This window comes from Pieris rapae, chromosome 4 (genome assembly GCF_905147795.1).
Source record: "Pieris rapae chromosome 4, ilPieRapa1.1, whole genome shotgun sequence".
Classification (NCBI taxonomy): domain Eukaryota; kingdom Metazoa; phylum Arthropoda; class Insecta; order Lepidoptera; family Pieridae; genus Pieris; species Pieris rapae.
In genome coordinates this window covers 4,752,439-4,773,560 of record NC_059512.1, presented here as the reverse complement: position 1 = coordinate 4,773,560, position 21,122 = coordinate 4,752,439, and the positions used below count along the sequence as shown (strand labels likewise).

The following is a 21,122-nucleotide window of genomic DNA, read 5'->3' as shown; positions in this document are numbered from 1 at the left end:
TGTTAATAATATTAGAGGCTCATCTTATATGTTTTCTCATTAAACCGGTTTAGTTGTTTACATTAAATTTGGTTATTTTCCGGAAACAATTAACGACATATGACATTGAAAATTTGCTAAGTCGTAGTCATTCTCATATAAACATAATATTTACGTACATGTTATCAAATGTTTATAATACTCATTATGATTTAACATAGAAAAATATAATCATATGTATACTCTGTGTTAGTACACTCTATTTGACTTCCATTAATTACTAAAAATATAAAGAAGTTTATTAAGCTTCTAAATAGCATAGTAAACAATAACTTCGTGTCAGGCACAGTAGGCTGATCACCTACTTGCCTACTAGATTAACGAATGATTATGAAACAGGTAGAAAAATCTAGCCCCAAAGCCCAAAACCTAAAAACGTTGTAGCGCCTTTTATTTATTTCTTTTTTGTATCGAGATTAGTCTAGGTTCGTAGATCTAAAGACTATAGATCTACGGACCTCTAGGCTAAGTCCCGAACCATGAAATCTAAGGAAATTATTTGGCTAGTTTTTGAAAACCCTTTAACTAGAATTATTATTTTTGCTTTTTTAAAATTTATTATAAATGAAGTCGCAGGCGCATCTGTTTATGACAATAAATAATTATCACCTCTTACCTTGTCAAAAGTCATAGCATGCGCAACCGAAACGATGAGATCCTTCTTCTTCTCAACCTTGTAGCCCATGATGTGGTTTTCTTGAACTGTATGAACAACAAATCCCTTGGAGTCCGGGCTCCAGGCGATGTGTGACGCGAAGTCAAACTCGATATTAACTCTTATATGTCTGTGTTCTTTGCTGTTCAGATCACGAACGTCCCATAGAATCACCGATCCATCTGTAAAGTTGAAAAAATTATATCTGAATAATAAATAAAACCTCTTAAAAAACCCTTAGTTAAAGAACATTTTGTTATGTTTATTTTCAAAAAAGGACAAAACAATCAATAGCTTTTTGAGTTTGTAGTACATTTTGAATAGGGAAATTGTTTATTTTTTCAAGCTGCACGGATTGTAACTACTAGCATTGTTCTGTTCGAAAACAAATCTTTTGGCTTGGTGTATTTTCATGTTATTTTGCATATGAACGATAAGACCTCTCTCTGTATTATATTACCCTTTAATATTTTTAGTTGATGAAGAAACACACTAGATAAAGATTTCGACGGCAGTGTTATTCACATTCAAGTTAAAATAGCTCTTGATTTAATATAACCTGGATGAACAATAGACGATTTTCTATGTTTTTCAAATTGTAGTTATTTGTCAAATTATTTACACACCTACCCACTCATCGTCAAACAACGGAATATAGCCATCCTCGACACACCAAAAAAGGTGCATTTTTTATCTTGATTGATGGACGTGTATACAATGTCAAAATGCATCTGAGCCATGACAGTAAGCTTAATGTCAACCTTGTACATTTTGACCTTAAACTCACCCACAAGTTTTATAACAATGGGTAAACTGATTAAAAATTCGAGAAATTTGTATATGTAATCATATAACTTTAACTGAATATAGTATAATAATTGAATGACATTTTTGAGGCTATATTATCCAGCCCGAATAAGTTTAATGTCTGATAATCTGTATGAAAAAACCTTAGTACTGCGAGTAATTGCTGTATGATTTTTCGAGACCGAAGACAGAGGTAACACGAGTTCGTGTATAATGCTTCTGTAGCTGACAAATACATGGTGGATAGAGCAAGTTTAGACCGACATAATTCAACTATATTACATATAGCGTGAACATGTAATATTTATACTAATTAATTTATATATACGTAGCTTGAAATTCCACTTTCCAATGCTTAGTGCGACCTAATGACCTTGACTAATGAATCCCTTTGGACGGAATAAATTAAAACTAAAATTAAGTTATTGACATGAATATTACTTATTTCAAAGAAACGGGGGATAATACATGATTTACCAGGGTTAACCGAGTATTGAAAACGATAAACAGCCATTAAAAATATTAGTTTACAAAAAAGAAATTAAAGTTAAAGCCACTTTTGTATATGAAAGTGAGTTGTAAACAGTAAGAATGCGTGAACACCTGTAGAAATCTTGCAGGTGCATATCCTTTTAGTATTAAATTATTTCCTGTAACCAGCGTAGTTTCTTAGCAAGATTTAGTTTTATATATTCTTCGATAGAACACTATCGTGGCCAGAAATGACTGTTTTCATGTGGTCCAAGCTTACTGAATCTTTGACAATACGAATGCCGTACTACCTGTATTATAGATTTTTCGTATTAATGAGGTACATACCTTATATGATATTGTTTGAACGAGACTAAATCAATGTAGAAGTATGGAGATAATATTTATCGAATACTTTAGAAATGTTAAATGCAAAAGTATTAAGGTGAAGCAGCGGATACGGGCCAGTAATACTGTTTATGTTAACCTATCGAGTATAACAGAAGTGAAAGTGGATGTGGGTTCAAAGAGGCTAAGTGAGACGATGTCATCGCATTGTTTTGAGAGAAATATACAAGAGTTGTTTTAAACTATAAATATAAGCTAAGACATGTAAAAAGTCCTTTTTATTTTTTTAAACTTATGTGATCTTCTCTAAGTGACCTTTTAAACTATAAATATAAGCTAAGACATGTCAAATATCCTTTTCATTTTTTTAAACTTATGTGATCTTCTATAAGTTACCTACTGACAGAAATGTATTTCAAAATACATAAAAATACGCTCCATGCTAGCCTTCATCTTTATATACAGTATTTGAACATGATTCTTTCGAATACAATTAATATTTGAACTTGTGATAACCTACCGCTCTACATATTTCCAGACAAAATACACACACGTAAGATTATATTATTATTGAGTATTACATAAATATGTCAATTATTCATGAAAGCATATGAATTTTATTGGTTTAATTGACTCGTACGCTTGGTCCTCATTTGGTTAGTTATATAGTGAAGTCCCAAGCTCAAGTCAGGATATAGCCAATGTCTTAATTTAATTAAAAAAAACCATATCAATGGAAAATCTCTGCCATTTGGAAAGTTCTTGCTCGCTCAGGTCCATTGGTTCGTAGCTTAGTTTTCTGAGTTATTGATTACTTAAAAGAAGATAATTTCATACGTTTACCATCCTAAAGTATTCTGTCATACAATTATGTATGTAGTATGTCATACAATTATTTTTGCTCTAGATATTGTAACAATCTGTGTTGGTACTTGTAGAATACAATCGATAAACTAGGTGATCGTGCAGTAATGCGGGAACCGGCGAAAGGTCACCAGAGCAGATATCGAAACTGAGTTACTGTAACAAGGCCTTGGGTTTCAGGCGGTTGCCTGAAGTGACGGTCGATCGGCAATGGCTATTTGAAAACGTAACCAGCATTCACTTTACAATGAGCAATATAAAAATAATCGTTTAAAACAAGAAATGAGGTCTGTGAAACCAATAATACGCAATTTAAAATCTGTTATTATGGGTCCAGATGACAAAATAACCAATGATAATATTAATAATCAGTTTTGAAACGCGCAGCCCCGACGTACAAAGACCACTTTTTAAGCCTTGACTTCTTAAGGCTATCGTGCAATATGCTTATAAAGAGTATTAACAATATCCATAGCGCTGAATAACCTGCAACACGAGGTCATAATGCATACACAATCATGAGCATATCTTCGCACTTCTTCAGCACAGCTGTATTAAGTACTACGTATTTAATGATTTTTCCTTACATACATGTTTGAGCCTGTATGTATTGCTATATGTTTAGTATAATTGATTTTGTGGTATATAATTTATGTGAGCTGCAGAATTACGAAATAATTATAATGTTTATTTCTGTTACATCTTTTACACAATAACATTTATATACCTATAATTATATAATATAGAGCTTATAATATAATTTAACCACAGGAGTTTTTCGTCGAAAATCTAGGCTTTTTTTTAATATTCTTACTTAACATTCCGTTTCTATAAACACAAAGACAAGCCAAAGTGGTAGAAGAAGGTAAACGACTTATTATTATATAATAATATAATAATAATAAGTCTTTATTCATTTAAGTTGGTACATTTTTCTTTTCATAGTGTAAGATTTGGGAACCCTTTTAAGTAAATATACCTGTGTTAGGGTTCCCAGCTCTTCCATAACAAAGTTAATTACATAAAATAATTTATCCAGTTCATTTCCTTTTTATTTTTAACTTGTTAAACCGTTATCATCACACCTGATTTTGTGCATGAGTAAGTGTGTGAGAGAGTGAATGAGTGAGTGAGTAGGTGAGTGAATGAATGAGTGAGTAGGTGAGTGAATGAGTAACGTGTAGCTATTTAAATCATGGGTCTCAAAAGCAGTTCTAATACTGCATAAGGCGTGATAATAAGCCAGTCTTTTATTCGGGTTTTTAGGTTGTAGGCGGTGAGAGGGTAGATGTTAAGCAGCCTATTTAATTTATTATATAAATAGGCTGCTTGCATATTGCGTCTAGCGAAGTCGGTCCTTACGGTCTGACCGACTACAACATCCCTATTTCTTTTTAAGACCAGCCTATTCTCAAACGGGAGCGCTCTGTGGGTTTTTAAAATTAGATTCAGGACAAACAGCTTCCTAACGGAAAGTAATTTGCTAAGATGATAGAGCTCTTCCGATGGGAATCTGTATGGCCGGAACAGCATCACTTTTAAAAGAGCCCTATGTCCCCGTTCCAATTCCAAAAAAATTGTTTTATTGGCCGCACCCCATATGTTTATGCAATATGTTAATACGGTCTGAACGAGTGCTGTGTAAATTCTTTCAAGTATTACATACGATGTGATGTATCGCAAAATTTTAAAGATGTATGTAAATTTCCGTAATCTACCAGTCATGGACTCTATATGAGGATACCATGATAGCCGTTCGTCTATGTGAATGCCTAAGTATTTGGTAGAGCTAACTTTTGTAATTGGCGGACAGGGGCAGTTACCGACACTTTGCATATCGCAGTTATGTAATTTAATTTTAAAATCTTTAGGTGGTTGCGTTCGATTAGAAATTCTGAAACATATATAGTTAGTTTTCTCTTTATTGAGAGACAAAAGGTGGAAATCAAGCCAATTAGCAATAGTTGTCAGTCCAATTTCCGTAGATTTTTTCACTTCTGCCCAGTTAATTCCTTCCTTAAACTTAATTAAATATCGCTTTTAACTAGAAAAACCAGATAATTTCAATTAAACATATGTTTAATTTACAGTAATCAAACTAAAGTGGGTTTTGCAAGAGTTTTCACCGTCACAAAATCATTTTTCATCAATTTCTAGTGAACTATAAAACTCAATCGACATCTTTAGCGAGAAATTGTATGAAAGTTATCATGATAAATATGATTAATGTGTGTTGTTGTTTCCGTCATTTCATTAGTCATTTTCTAATGTAATCTAGATTTTATGATTATGCGTAAGAACAGATTCATTATTTCCTAAAGTGAAAGTAGGTTCCTTCTTCCGATCATCTATGTAAATAGAGTTATATACTCGGTAATATAGCGTGCTTCTTGACAATTACTATCACTAACTAAATTGTATCTTGTTAGGAATATTTGAGGGTGAACTTGTAATAGTATGTATTATATATATATAACCACATATACCTGTAATAATAAGGAATACCTATACTTACCAGATATAATTTTGGAAACATTCATGTTCTGCACTCATATTTAGCACTCTAATGAGTAAAAATAAGTTAGTAAAAGACTCTTCATCAGTACTACATTAGCAAGGCATCGATCTAAATGTTGTTATCATTATACAATTATCTTCAAAGAAATAATGAAAACATAAAGCGCTTGTCAGAATATACTAGGTGAGGTACGATATTCCTGTATCTATTCTTAGTAAATTTAATTTAGTATATTTAATTCCTTTGTGAACTCTTGTATCAGTATAATAAAACCTATACTTACAGCGGTAGCAACTGTAACAACTATGTATTCCCAATAATCAATACCAGCTAGATGATATCAATTCACTCACGCAATATGCAATTCTCGATTTTCCTCAAAGTACGAGGATGACGTCAATAACCGTCTACAGCCCACCTGACGCAATATCCGGGGAAAAATCACATCCAGTAAGTAAATTATAAGCTAAGGGACAGAAGAAACGGAAATTGTTAGTTTTTTCTTCTTCACCTGAATTAACATAATATTATGTTAAGGAAATATACGTTAAACCATGCACCGCGTGTCGGTTAGTGATTCACTGTTTATCGCATTATTAATATTTTTTTTATAGAATCGGCTTTAAAGTAAATTAAATCTATTAAATCTATTAAAAATATTAGCTTGAATTTCATACATTTTCTTTTATTTAATAATTTCTTTGCTGTGACTTCATCCATTCAGACTTTTTCGGAATAAAACGTTGATGTTTTACTTATTTGTACATTAATTAAATCATTATTACTCCTTAGTTCAAGCGGTAGATATACGTGACACAAAAAACTTAGCAATAATTATAGTACGACTAGCGAGGTAGAACATATGTAATGATGAAATCACTCCACAAAAAACTAGTGACTCGTTTTTGTTTCATGCTGATCTTATTTTAAAAATTCGTTCACCTTAACAAAAACGTATAGAACATCCTTTGGCTTCTCTTGGAATGCTTTTGTAATCCTAACCTGTTTACCTTCACTAACCTGATTCACTCGCCAGGACTTTTTAGTCGACCATTGAGGGTTTAATAACATGTGTATTGTGCCTTTAATAATAATACCTTACGATGTTTTTTTTTAATAACATGTAAAATTGTTTTAGTACAGTGTGATTCTATTTTTTCTTGTTTTATTGAACCAACGTGCTATAGACAGAGACAAAAAATCTATAACCTCACATACTAGTTTAAGATTTCTTTTAACAAATCATTTTTTACATGACATGGGTAATGAGGTTTTTGTGCCATCCAAACCGACATTTATTTGCAACCCCGCTTTGAAAGAATAAAACAGGTATTACATTAGATACCTCTAAACATATTTTTATTATACATATATCTTAAAATACTCATTATCTATATAACCTCACGTCACATACATGTTTCTGGACCGATATATTAAAAGTTTAAGACTGTTTGACCTACATTTGATAAGCTCTAGAATCAATACGATAACGAAATTTGCAATTTGCAATGGGTATTAACCATCGCTGTTTTAGTTCAACATGGTTCAATGTACCTTCAAGGGAACTAGGAAGTTATTGCAGACAAAAAACTTGAACCTCCAACAGCCATCTGTATATGTGTTTATAAATAATCGCTAACATTGGCTCACATAACAAGCTTATTTTAACAAAAACTAGTCGTATAAATTCAAGGTCCGGGGCTCAGCTCAAAGGTTTTATGCAAATGTTTAATTAAGATGTGTACATATTTTCTTAATAAACTCGTTTACATTACCTTCTCTGTAGGATCATTTTGATCACTTCCTATTTCTTCTTCCTTCCACTTCCACACACGGCGTCGATTACGTTATCATGCCTTCCTTTCTTAATAAAATATTTAGTTTAAAAGGTCGACTCATAAACGACGTGAGGACAACTCTTAGGACTGTGAGGCAATTAAAATAAAGTATACTAAGAAGGGAAATAACGTTGACGTTGAACGATGATAGGTTATGTGGTGTCATGGTGGTTCGGTAGGGACGTAGGTGTGTCGGCTATGTCGAAAGAGACTGTGCAACTTATTGTGAAAGACTCTGTGGGGGCGTACTGCGAGGCGCCACGGCCATACCAATATTGTTCTGTATTGTACAAATCTTTGCTAAACATTAAACATTTGAATACGAAATTCAAATTCGGTAATCTTGTCTTAGTACAAGATTTATGAAGCCCACGCATTAAAGGCTTATGATTACAAATACCGATTTAAACTAGGTTATGTGGTTACAACGATAATTAATGAACAGAATCAATTATATCTCATTTAACTGGGATAGCATAATCTAATATGGGAATTATTAAAATGTTAACGGTATTCTAAACCGACCACGATGCCTATAATAATTTCAAAGTTCAAACCTGCAGACATCTAAAACTAATTTAACTTAGATATCACAAAATAAACTCAGACCGGCACAAACTAGGTCAGTGTTGAATAAATTATGTATAGAAATCGCTATTAAACATAACCTGGACTTTGAACTCGTTCGATGTGACTGGGACATGCCCACAACTAATTCTCGGAAGCAGTGACTAACAAATTTATTGAAAATACACGTAACACCATATTGCTCACAATATTTGGCATAAGACTTAATACGATTACATGATAAATGCTGGCATGCTTTAATAAGCTATTTATATTCATATCTATGTATCAAATTCAAGAAAATATTATGGCGTAAGCGATAAGATAGTCCGTTCTATTTGCCTTTACTTTTATCATTCCTATCAAATGAGGAAACATAATTATATCGTGCTAAATGGCCTTTTGGGCTTATTAGATACGAAGGAGGAGTACGTAAGACGATATTTTATCAGAGCAAATGTTTTACGATAATTTTCGGCGAAACAACAAGATACTTACGCCGCCCGGACGCGAGGGCATTACTCTTTCCTGGCCGATGCACTCATTTGGTGATCCGACATCTTGAGTGTTTACGCCGAAGTGACAATTGACCTTGTTAAAACCGTCCAGATTCGAGATCACCTTACCTACACACAATGCCCTGTATTCCGCACAATCACCGAGTTGCATGCCGTTGAATTATCAGCTGAATTAGAACTAATAAAGTGTATCGTTGTGTGCGTTACTAACGATGTGTACTTAGATATCAGATAAGTAAATGGTGCGGTTTCGTTAGTTGCTTGAAATAATTAGGTGTGCTCATCAAGTGGAGATTTCGTCATTAGTTTACGTAAGCTTTATGTAACTCGCTTCAGAGTGCACGGTCGCTCGCTGACTGTCCATTATGAATAAAATACTTAAAGAGTAACCTTTGTTATGCTTAGTGTAACTCAGTCGTGTGACGAAACGCCTTGAAATATAATATGAGGATGAACACACGCTTGAGCCGTCCTACTTAGAAGCCAAGGTATTCTGGCTGAGTCAGCTGAGAAAAAATAAAATTCTGTATTCACATCCTTTATGCTTAGTCATAATTACCGGCAACATCGACTCATTATCGAGATTGTAAAGATGTTATCATAACTCATCTGTTTATCATGTGATATTTTCCTGAGAAAACTGTTCTTTACTTTCATAAAAAATCACCTAAATTTACACTCAACATGTGTCATAATATCCATGAAACAACTACTTACTTTTAACTGTAAACCCCAAAAATAAACAAAATACTATATAGAAAAACATAATCTTTAAAGCCATACCTATAAATAGCACAGATAAGCCTTTCATGAACCCCAATCACCCCGTAATATACACGCTCGCAACACTCGCCCATTATGTTGCTAATAGAAACCAGCTGAGTGAAAGTGTCTGTCATATGACGGCTATAGAGAACAGCTGTATGCGTTGTGTATTAATCATAATGCGATTGACGCTATACATATTCATAATATTTATGTTTACGTTTTTTCCCAGATTACATGCAACAACATGTCAACTGCTCTAAATGTGTAAGATAGAGAAAGAAAACAACTTTATTAAAAAAATATTACGTTTATTGCGATGGAGCAATTCGAAGGCACATACCTTGGTACGCGCGCTCCGTCAACGTAATATACGTCTATATTCATTGAGAATCATGCATAAAACTTTTCAGCATTTGTTTACAAACAAACTTGTCAATTATCATTTAAGTTAGGCGGCACAAATAAGAGGGTCGTAAGGTTGTAGAATTGGGTGTGGATTCGTAAGGACTTGTTGTGCGCGTTCCTCGTGCACCTTCAGGAGAACCAGGTCCATGGCTGCGCGAGCGTCTTCAAGGGGCGAGTGGCCGGAGCTACTTCGCTGCACACTACGGCCGAGCAACTCTTGCGAAAGAGCCCGTAGAGATCGACGTAGCGGAAAGCCTCGAGAGTGAGGATATAATGCACAAGTATCCACAACTGCACTGTGCAATAACTTTAAAGCTCTGAGGTCGTTGTCTAAGGCGTGCCCGATCAATATTGTATCGTTTCCGATGAATCCAAGTATATCGTTTTGAACATCTCTTAGCGTCTTAGTCGCGCGCGCCAAGTCGCGCGGCCTGATGCCTGAGAAGCGTGTGTTGTGGTCGACCACCGGGAAGCTGGGTTTTACTAGCGACCTGTACACAAGTCGACCATCTGCTGCTATCACGGCAATACTGGCCAACTCGAGACCAGCCGTTGTGTAGCACATCTCTGTATCTATCGCATAAATACCTCCTCTTGGTGATCGAGCACGGACATATCCTTCAAGTGGTCCATTCATGCCAGGCTTAGTTCCGCTCCATACGTGGAAGCGCGCCGCACTACATCCTCTCGAACCGAAAGGCGCATCGCAGCATGTGTGGCGAGAATCGCTGCTAATACGTCCCCAATGATACACACAACTGTCTTCAAAAACATATTCGCCGTCACGAGTTACTCTAAACATTTTATCACAACGCACACATAAATGTTCCACTGCATCCGCTTCTTCATCACTTTCGGAGCGGGGGGTCGATCCCCACGAACCCCTGCCACTGTCACTTTGGGATCCACCGGGAACGAATTCCGGCGCGTTTACGTCAAACGATGTAAATTGTGGAGGTCGAGGCCGAGGCGGCGGGTTAATATACACCACGGCCTTGGACGAGTTGGGCTCTATCTCCAAGGGGTAGCCCAGGGCCCACATCCGCTTTGGGGATAGCAGATGCGGACGTAGGGCCTCGGCTAATTCTTCGGCGGAGATCCTCTGCGGCGTCGACGTCGGCGGCGCGGGCGGGGAGCGGCGTCTATCGCGGGGCTTGCGCCGCCGTGCTGCAGCGCCGGCAGGGTCCACCGCAACGTTGGGCTCTTGATAAAACCAATCGTGCCAATGAGTACAGAAATGCATCTTTCTTGCTGGGCTTGTATACACATAGAGAGAGCGAGCGAGCGCGGAGCTGGAGACGATAAGTACGTGCAATCGCGCGCGCGGGCGCTTTACTAATGGCGAGGTGGCGGGGCGGCCCACGCTTTATACGTCACGTAGGTAGCGCGTTCATTAACGGGACCTGCCGATCGACCAGCCTATTCTCATTTTTCTAAACAATAATAAACTACTTTCTGTAGAAATACGAGTTAAGACAATTAACCCTCTTGTTAGCCTTTATGTCTTTTTATATACATTGTAGCAATAAAATGAATTTTCCGCAATTAACTAAGCAATTTAGTGTCTACAGTTTGTAAGAAAGTTTATAAGCTACTGAGCAAAAAACCATATTTAAATTGATTAAATATACGCCTTGACCTAGAACTACAGCCTTGAAAATTAATTTTATCATGTAATTCTGAGAATGAGGGAAATATTAGCTAAATAGCTTTAAAGTAATATTCAATAACACAAATTCTACTTAGAATGCCTTAAGAATAATTACCAAGCATTAAGCTAAAGTAGGTTCAATCAGGTAAACGATATTTTATGGTCTCATTAGTTAATAGCTCATTAATAAATTAACTAAACAAGGTTATCGATATTGTAAGTCAAACTGCGTAGAATAGTGTAAAAATACACGCGTATTATTCTAATGTTTTGTTTACATGATAGTGTTCACGAGATTGTCGGGAAAGGACGGGCATTGCTCTTACTGCTATAAATATAATTTATAGTATACATATCGTAGTATACATATCGCCCGATATTAGAATAAAAAATCATCCGGCAAAACAGACAAAGATAAGGCAAAAAGATATAAAATGGCCAACCATCCGCGAATTTCTCTCATACGTAATCGTTATGAAATCGTAATTATCTGTGTTATATAAAAATACGATTTAGTATAATTGTTATTAGTCGAAAAAAAGCTTCACGTCCCCCCAAATCCGTCAATGATTTTGTTAATACATAACAGCGCGAAATGTTGCGTCAACAAAGGATGACCAACGCGAGGTCCAGATCACGTTCGCGCAGATCAACACGTTTGTTAAATACGTCATAAGCATTTGCAATTGGGAGAGATATTATGAAATGTATGAAAACAACTAACTCAACGCTTTCGACCTAATTTAACACATTGTACGTGTCCCACTTAACCCATAATTAGCTACTACACATCGTTGATAGAGTCCAGGCATATACGAGAGAATTTTCATGAGCCATATACAACTTTTTAACAAAAGTCTTTAAGATAGTGTATAAGTATTAAAAACAGGTCACCCATTAATATAGCTCTAGCAGCGACATTGCATACGTTTATATAGATCCAATTTTCTGTTTAAATAAGTAAACAATATCGTCTAAATATATAAAAATTTGTAAACCCGTTTAAAGGAACGAAGGCTAGCGAACTTACATGAACCCGATTCGGAAAGTTCATCGAACGGCTGCCAAGGTTTTCGGTACATTAATCTAAAGCTGTATTTTATGATCGTTCAACGTGACATCTACTAAAATCTATACGAAATACCAAATGCTTTGCTTAATGATTCATAATACAGTTTCAGTATCCTTAGTTTTTGAACATGATTTATTTATTTACGCATAAACTCTAAATATTTAAGACCTACTAATAATGAAGTCAAGAAAAGTAATTAAACTATAGCCAAGATTTATATTTACATTTATTACATTATACATAGTTAAAATAAGATATAAAACAGTATTAAGAAACGACACTTATAGTACAAATTACAGGTTGACTACTAAAACTTCATCGATGTATCACTTGCGTACTACGCATGTGTGCTTATACAAACATGTGGGCGCTGGTCGCTGACTCCGATAACCTTCGAAACGGTGTCAGAGCATCAACGGTACCGAATGATCATTCCTACAAACACTATTAGAAATACCTATCTAGCACACGCGTTTTTATGCCATGTCTCGAAGAATTATGTCTATGAATATATTTATGGTAACCAACAAATATATACAACAGTGCATAAAATCTTTATTTAAAATCATAGAAAGACGCAGATGTCTGTGCTTTATCGTATTATCGCCACAAGACATCACTCAATATTTTATTCATCACAAATGTAAAAGCTAGTAATAGTAATCGAACATGTTATAATTGCAGAGTACTTAATAATATCCTTAAGTTACTCGATTCGAGTTATGTATATGTAAAAAAAACACATTTATATCCATAATAAAAGATATATAAATGTATTAACGTTAAGACATTTCTCAATATTATTTAAATGTACCTACACTAAGTATGCAATTGTTTTAAAAATAGATTCTGAAAGCCAATTTAAGATTTAAACCGCTTTACCTGCTCTTTTATATTTTTAACAAAGACATACTAAACAATTGATAAGATAATACACAACCATTTCTAAACTATTGTATAAGCCTTTTACTACCGCAATAAAGAATCTTTGGTATATTTAAGAAAATGGCCACGTAATCCCATTTAGACGATTACTATCCACTGAATTATAGAACTTAAAATAACACGTGTTGTTCCTGGCCCTTTATGGGATTCTAGAACTAATTTAGTGCAATTATTCGAACAGTACCAGAGACAATTTGTTTTTGTTGTATCAGCTAATAAACATCTTGAATAATCACAATCTTTTTCAATATTATGTATTTGTTAATGTCACGTATTGTAAACGTGTGGGCTTTACAATAGAGTATCTTGTGTTAATTCATTCATATGTGACGTAGTTCTTTGTCTGTATATTGTATGTTTTAGTTACCTTAACATTGCGGTTAGTAGGCCACGGTGAGAGAACCTTACCGGAACTAAAAACATATCCTAACGAATGCTAAGGAGATTATAATACATGAACGATCTCAAAAGATTAGTCGAGAGTAATTTCATCCTAATTGTATTTACTCGCAAAAATATTTGTAAAATTATAATATAATTTCGCATATTAACTTTTTATTAATAAAAACTAAATCACACCAAAAACCCTCACGTTAAAGTAATTGGACTTAAACCAATCCTTTTTGGTTTTTAAGGAAGGAATCCTTTAATACAAAAATTGTAACCATTTTAACTAATTCTATCTTTAATAAAGACTTCTTTCAGTTTAGAGACAATTAGTAAATGATCAGGTTTTATATTCAAATTGTTTATATCCGTTATTAAGTTTCAGCTAAATACTGGGAGACATGCTTAGTGCAGTCTCGATTTAAATCTTACCTTTTGTGTCACAATGAAACATAGTAACTAGTTTGATTTAACGTATCAATAGAACATCGATTATTAAAGATTTAAAATTAATAGATATAAATTAAAGCAAATCGAATTGAAGTGGATTGTATCAGTGTTATACTATTCTAGATCTCAAAACCCAAATAAGTCGTGTTTTGTCTTTGATTTACACGTACTACACATTAAAATACAATTTCTTCACTCGAAACGTCGAGTTATGTAAATAATGTAACAAATTTAATTCCGTATAGTTGAGTGTGTGTGTTGTGTGTTTATTTTGTGAATATAATATTGCGTTATAAAAATATAAAATTTAATCATCTTTAATAATTTTTGTATAATCTAATTTAAAACCAGATGTAAAAACCTCAGTTTTTATAAGTGGGTTAATTGCATTTCCTATTCCGTAGGCAGACATGCACCTTGATTCTATGATAAATAAATAAAAGAAATATATATACCTTAATAAAATAACAGCGCTTTAACAAATATAACTAAAATATTTATTTTAGTATTTATAACTGAACTTCTTTTAATACATTATTCTATATATTATAGACATTCAGTAGACGGTAGACGACCAGAAATACTGATTTCGCAATACTACTAATATAAAATAAACCGATACGTTTAAAGGTTTTCATGACTCCGATGATATGATAAAGGGAATACTTTGCTCTAATATTCATTTTTTAATATAACAGGGCAAAGGGGCAGGCTGCTGTCAAGTGATACCGCCCCGACCATGGACACTCCATGCCTTATCGACTTTTAAATAATTCGAACGCCTTTACTAAAAGGACCCTAATTAAAATAGTATCTAACGTAAATAATGCTAAGATGAATAACGGAAATCGATGTGATACGGGTGGAATTTCGTATTATGCCTCGACGTCCGATGATAAGACTCAACTTCAGGTATTATCCGAACAACTCTTCTGAGTACCATGGTAAATGTAGAAGAAGATGCAGAGGGACCTGTCATTTCTACGTAGAATCAAGATATCAAGCGGCGCCGAAAGGGACGAAAGGTCGTCGACGATGACAATGCTCATCGTTGAACATGATCAAGTGGAAGAGATGGTATTAAATCTATTATGGTACCGAAAGTTAAATACACACAAATCTTCTTCGTAGCTAGATTAACGTAAAATAGGCCCTATCGAAGAAGCGAACCGGCATTAGGTCATTATTGTAATGAGATGACGTTTATGGTGAAAGTAGCTTGGCCAATTTCAACGTCAAGTGGGTCAAGGAAGTCGAACGGCAAATAATTTTTACCCATTAAGTCACGTAATTCGTTTTCAACCGTATCTTAGTCGGTCACGCACTGATTTTTTTTAATTCGGGTTCCTAAATTTGAGCCTGGAGAAATTTAATGGTAGTTGACTGTTCCGGTCAAACTTCATTGTCACATTTATATATTGAAAAGAAGCGTCTGGAGGCAAACGAACAGTCGGCACTTTGAAATAAGTTTAATCCGTTGCCCAAGAATACCTGCAACGTCAGGAGGCTTACGGTTGCATTGCCTACCTTAAAGGAAATGGTACGGTATGATTATTGCAAACCCAAACAATTTTGAGAGTTGAAAAGTGAGGCAAAAACTTACAAGTCTCAAAAGGGTTTTCTATCAGACACCGCATATACCTTTGCAATCAGATTTAAATGGAAATTCCACGAAATATAAATTTCAAATAACTACATTCCATTATTCCATAGTATTCTGTATTTAATACACATAGTTGTTTGATAACAATTGTGCTGTGAACGCTTATTAAAACTCAAAATTCTAATCCACATTTCTTGACTAGATGTTGGCATCTATACGTAACGGTAGTGGACAGTCATGTTCAAACGTGTTTACTTAACCGGAAAAGTAACGTTGGACGCATGCCCAGCGGTACCGCCTTCTCACGCACGAGCATACATGAGACATGTTTACTTATGCCCTCACATATCGAAGCAAGTTTAAGTAAATGGTAGGGGAGCCCACGATGCTAAATGGGGATTTACTCGAGCGTCGTGGAGACCTATTGGGTTGCAAAGCTTAGATGATAAGAAGAAAAAAATGTTATATGATATATACCTTTTCATCGGTGGGGAAAGCGGCTATAGATGTTTAAATATGTAAAAAAAAACTGTTGCATGGACATACTCGAGCGCGTCAGATATTGATAGCATCAATGTCCTACGTATTTTTAATAATGTACGTATGTTAATCTGATCATTTGCATGATGGGGGTGGTTGTACGTAAGAGTTAAAAATGAAAAAAAAAAAAATTTAATCGAGCGCGTCAGGTTTTCTAAGGGGGTGTTAAGTGCACCAAAAAAAAAGCTCTCATTCAATAATCTGACGATTTCGATCTGACGCAAACTCGCAGCCATTATTATAATGTGCAAAAAAAATTCGCCATTTTGAAATACTCGAGCGCGTCAGATTAAGATATATATGGTTCAGATTTATATTCTAAACGTACTGTCTCATAATCTGACGATTATCTAGAGGGATTTGCCTGATCTGACAAAAAAAATATTAGAAAAACGGTTCACCCTAAAGGCCATCCCTGCAATTCCATTCCTGGGCGCTTAAAATTGTACTTATGAGTTCGCTGAGTTCAAAGAAATAATATTTCTATGCGTTTGAGTTCTCCCAGCTCGAAAGTCTGATAGAAGTTTCATAGAACACTATTTTTGAAATTTTCAAACCCCAATAACTTTTGAATGGATCAAGCAATTTTCTCGCAGTTGACGGCGATCGACGCATTTTTTAAGCTCTAATTATTTAATTTCATCAAAAACGATAATCCGATATGAAATGTCGAAGTTATGTGATAGAAACACTTTTTTCGGTTTTCTTTCGTTCACGATATCTCTCGAACGAATCAACCGATTTTGACCAGTTTGGTGGCGATCGACGTCGTTTTTCAAGCTTAAAGGTGGATTAGTTTTTGAAGTTGATGGATAAAGCCGTTTAAAAGTTATTGCAAAAAAACACTTTCAAAAAAACAAATTGTTATTTTTTTAGATTTTTCAAAATTTCTCAAAATCTATCGGTCCTAATCGGTTCAAATTCACATGAAATCTAATTTTGAGGGAAACGCGGAGAAGGAAATGTAGGCATCACGCAGCTGCACGCGTTTATCGCACAAACTTTATCGACGAAATTTTGTTATTTCGGCTTGCGGAAATCGTCAGATTATATATTTTTCAATATTCTTGAATTATTTCATTTAAAATAAAAAAAAAATTAGCTACGCTCGAGAATGTCAAGATGATGTTTTTTTTTTACAACTTTGCTGCCCTCCCCTCTCTTTACGTCACTCTCAAATTGTCAGATTAGTGGAATATACACTTTTTAGGATGTGATTAACTCACACTACCTTAATCTGACGCGCTCGAGAATGTCTGATGATCAATTTTTTTTTACTAATCTGATCCTGTATCCTTCAAGGGCGGCCTTATATATGGGCCTTATATTTGGTGGAGGTACTTAACCGGGTACAAGGTATAGCCCTGTATATTAATCTGCCGCGCTTGAGTAAATCCCGAAATCCCCTCTTGGGCTCCCCTACTAAAACAAAAACTACATCTTTGCTTGGATTTTTAGTGGATACAGGATAAAAATTAACGTTTATGGAATTACCTAGAGACAAATCCTGTTAAGCTACAACTTTGTAAATGAGTGTCATAGAAATGTGAATAAAGATTATATGAAATTTACCCAAGTAGAAGATTTCGTTTTGTGTAAAAGATTGAAAGCCACAACGCTTTAACAGTTTTATGTCGTTTTTAATCAGTGGTCATTAAATTTCGTAGGTAAGGTAAACTATAATATTATTATATAATAGTTTACCTTAACGACCAATGGAGACTCCAACAGCATATCACTGCAGACTATCGAAAAATCTGTTAATTTTTAGATTTATTAACACGTATTGGCAAACCAGATAAACTGTTTTGAACTAATTTGACTTTGTTGTTATTAAATTATAATAAAAATGGCAGCTGATACCAGCGCCATTGCTCCGACACATAATTGTAGTAAGGACTACGTATGTCGACAATACTAAAATGATTCATATAAACTCCATTGGTTAATGTCTTTGTTTTTCTGTTCACTTAGTCGTAATTTTCTTTCAAAATATTTTCAACACCTCTTCCGTGATTTACTTTGTTCTGAATATGATTTCTTATCGTTTATACAAATGTTTCATTACCCTCAATTGTGTCACACAATGGAATTTGCATTATAGTCAATAGTGATTCACTGATTCCACGCTACTGTCGACTCATCTACCGGCAATCCCAATCCGTTGCTTGGAAGACGTTAACACCAGGGTTACCAGTTTCAAAACAGAGGCCGCTATTGTAATTGTCTTGCCACAATCATCAAAATCGCTATCTAATCTGCTAAATTATATTTTTATCACTCAGTTACCAACGATGTCAAAGCCGAGCGAAAAGCTCTTATCATTATATAAATATGTGCTTTTTCAGCTCTCAACGACGGGCTCCGATACGAACAAAAGAGCATCAACATTTGTCGTAAACACGTTATCATAACTAGACGCTTGGTCTATTTTCATCGTACAGTGTTCCCATATGCCCATTGCCCGCTTATCTATAAAGTACTACGCAGTACGCCATATCTGCTTTGAAAACTTTGACACGTCTATTTACGACACGTGATATAAACAAATGAAACGTGCAGTGTCGTCTCGAATGTAAATATTTTACGATTGCATGTTTGTTTAAAATCTATTATAATTTAATTAGGATTATTAGTTGGATTTATTCAGCATTTAACATGTTCTTGGAGAAGCATAATGTAAGGTTTTTTGTCTGCTAGTTGGTTTATTTTGACATTAAAGACAAGACGCTTGAAGAATTTAGATTGAAATTAATAGACCATTCATACAACCATTTACTACTATAAAGTATACAATAACGCTATAAAACAATAATTCCATGATTAAATCTGTATATAAATGCAAATAACCTACTGTAAATTACAAGCTAAAAAAAAAAGAAAACTGAAAAAAGGCTATACGTAAAAGCAACGTGATCGTTTCATTTAGATTTCCAAGGAAAAACGTGCAGAAGTTTTCATTTCTACGAGCTCTTTGTGTGAATAACAGGAAACTCAAATCCCAACCAACTGCAAAGTCAAAAATAGCTCCGTTGGAAATCCTGTCCAGATATTTCGTATATGAATTTATAAGATTTCTCTACTTTATTGTTCACCGATCAAAAACTATTTAAATTAGGAAACTATACTGTAGTAGAATATGTGGTAATTTAATTGGCTATTGTTTCTAAGTTTTGTAGTCTAATTCCATACTAAATGAGGAAACAACGCTAATACAAGGCATCAAGAAACGCGTGATTTTCCTCTATTGAAACAAAATCACAATATAAATCTTTAAAAGCCCTGCGAAAACCTATATTCGAGTACGTCCAGATCCTAGTAATAGACAAATAAATATTATTATATCTCGTTGATTCCTCTGGCGTCATCAAACATTAAACATCAAGTATTCAACAAACAAGTTTATTTACTACACAATTCCTCGCGTCATAATATCGTGACGACAAAATCTGATATTTCTCTATATTTAGCGGTGATTAAAAATAAAGGTCGATATTGAATTTTACAAGGCATGTCGCGGATTTCCCGAAGAGCTCGGCAAATTGCCAGTATTTTGAAGCGTTCACGTGTCGGTAAGGGCATATCCATAATACTGGGAATGTTGCCATAGACAATTTTAACTGAAAATACAATTTGTTAAAACAATGTAGAAGTGATCATCTAGTAAGGATTCTCTCTAAGGTAATTTCACGAATAAATTTATATTTTTATGTGCACATATAAGTGTTTGTAGGGTCATTTAGTAAATGTTATGTATATATGTTTAGTATAACTGTTTTTTGGTGTATATAATTTATATCAGCTGTAGGATTATGAAATAAATAAATAATCAAGAAATCGATATGTAGAAAGTTAAGTCTATAATATACACATAAAATATAGTTAAATAATTTATATTATCATTACAAATGTATAATAAACGAAAGTGAACAGATGCATTTAGATTGCAATTTCTTTGAGAGCATGTTCAATTGAGCTATAACATATAAAACAGTACGAATGTCGGTATTTGTTAATAATCAAATGCCCTTTAAAGTTGAAAACATGTATTAACCTAAGAATTACACAATAAATTAACCAATAGTTGCAATTATTTCATTATTGCGATATTATTGGGATGTAAGGTTTTGCACATTGATTTCACACGTTGAAATGTATTTATTCATAGTAACCTTTAACTTTAAATGGGATAATCGTAAGTCATTTAAAAGCTACCCTCTAACAAAAAGTATATCGTTTATGTTTGTCACTTCATATACTAACTAAAACATGAAGTAACGGTATAAGAGGTAAGTGCAATAAAATACGTTAAGATAAAATATGAGGATAAATATGTTACGTATTAGGTGTAATTTAAAAAAATATTTCGTAACGCTTCTCAATTCCGTTCCTTTAAAAACAAAATTCTGGGGATGTCCCAGAGTCATGAAAAAATCACAAGACAAACGAATTTTACCTGGATTTGGACCCGTAAGTTACAAAATATAATCCGTCAAAAGGTCCTTCATTCCTAGAACAGGTTTCTGAGAAACAAGTCGAAAGCCAATAAAAAAAGTCAATACAAAAGGGAACAGCTGTTTGGGAATCCTGTCTCGGCTAACTATGTTAAGGGCTCAATAAATATCTTATAATTTCAAAAAATACAATTTATCAGCTAATAATTATTTATCTCATTA

General features: G+C 34.3%; 1 protein-coding gene across 2 annotated transcripts in view; it reads right to left on the bottom strand.

Annotated features, from left to right (window-relative positions):
- Positions 1–21,122, bottom strand: part of LOC110992731 (transducin beta-like protein 2) — a 77,840-nt gene that overhangs the window by 32,455 nt on the left and 24,263 nt on the right. Inside the window, exon 3 of one of the 2 annotated variants that reach the window (XM_022258671.2) lies at positions 656–876. In XM_022258671.2, the coding sequence (XP_022114363.2) occupies positions 656–876 (221 nt within the window). Of the gene's footprint in view, positions 1–655; positions 877–9,684; positions 11,002–21,122 lie in introns of those variants that run through there. The other variant, XM_022258663.2, reaches the window with a different exon arrangement.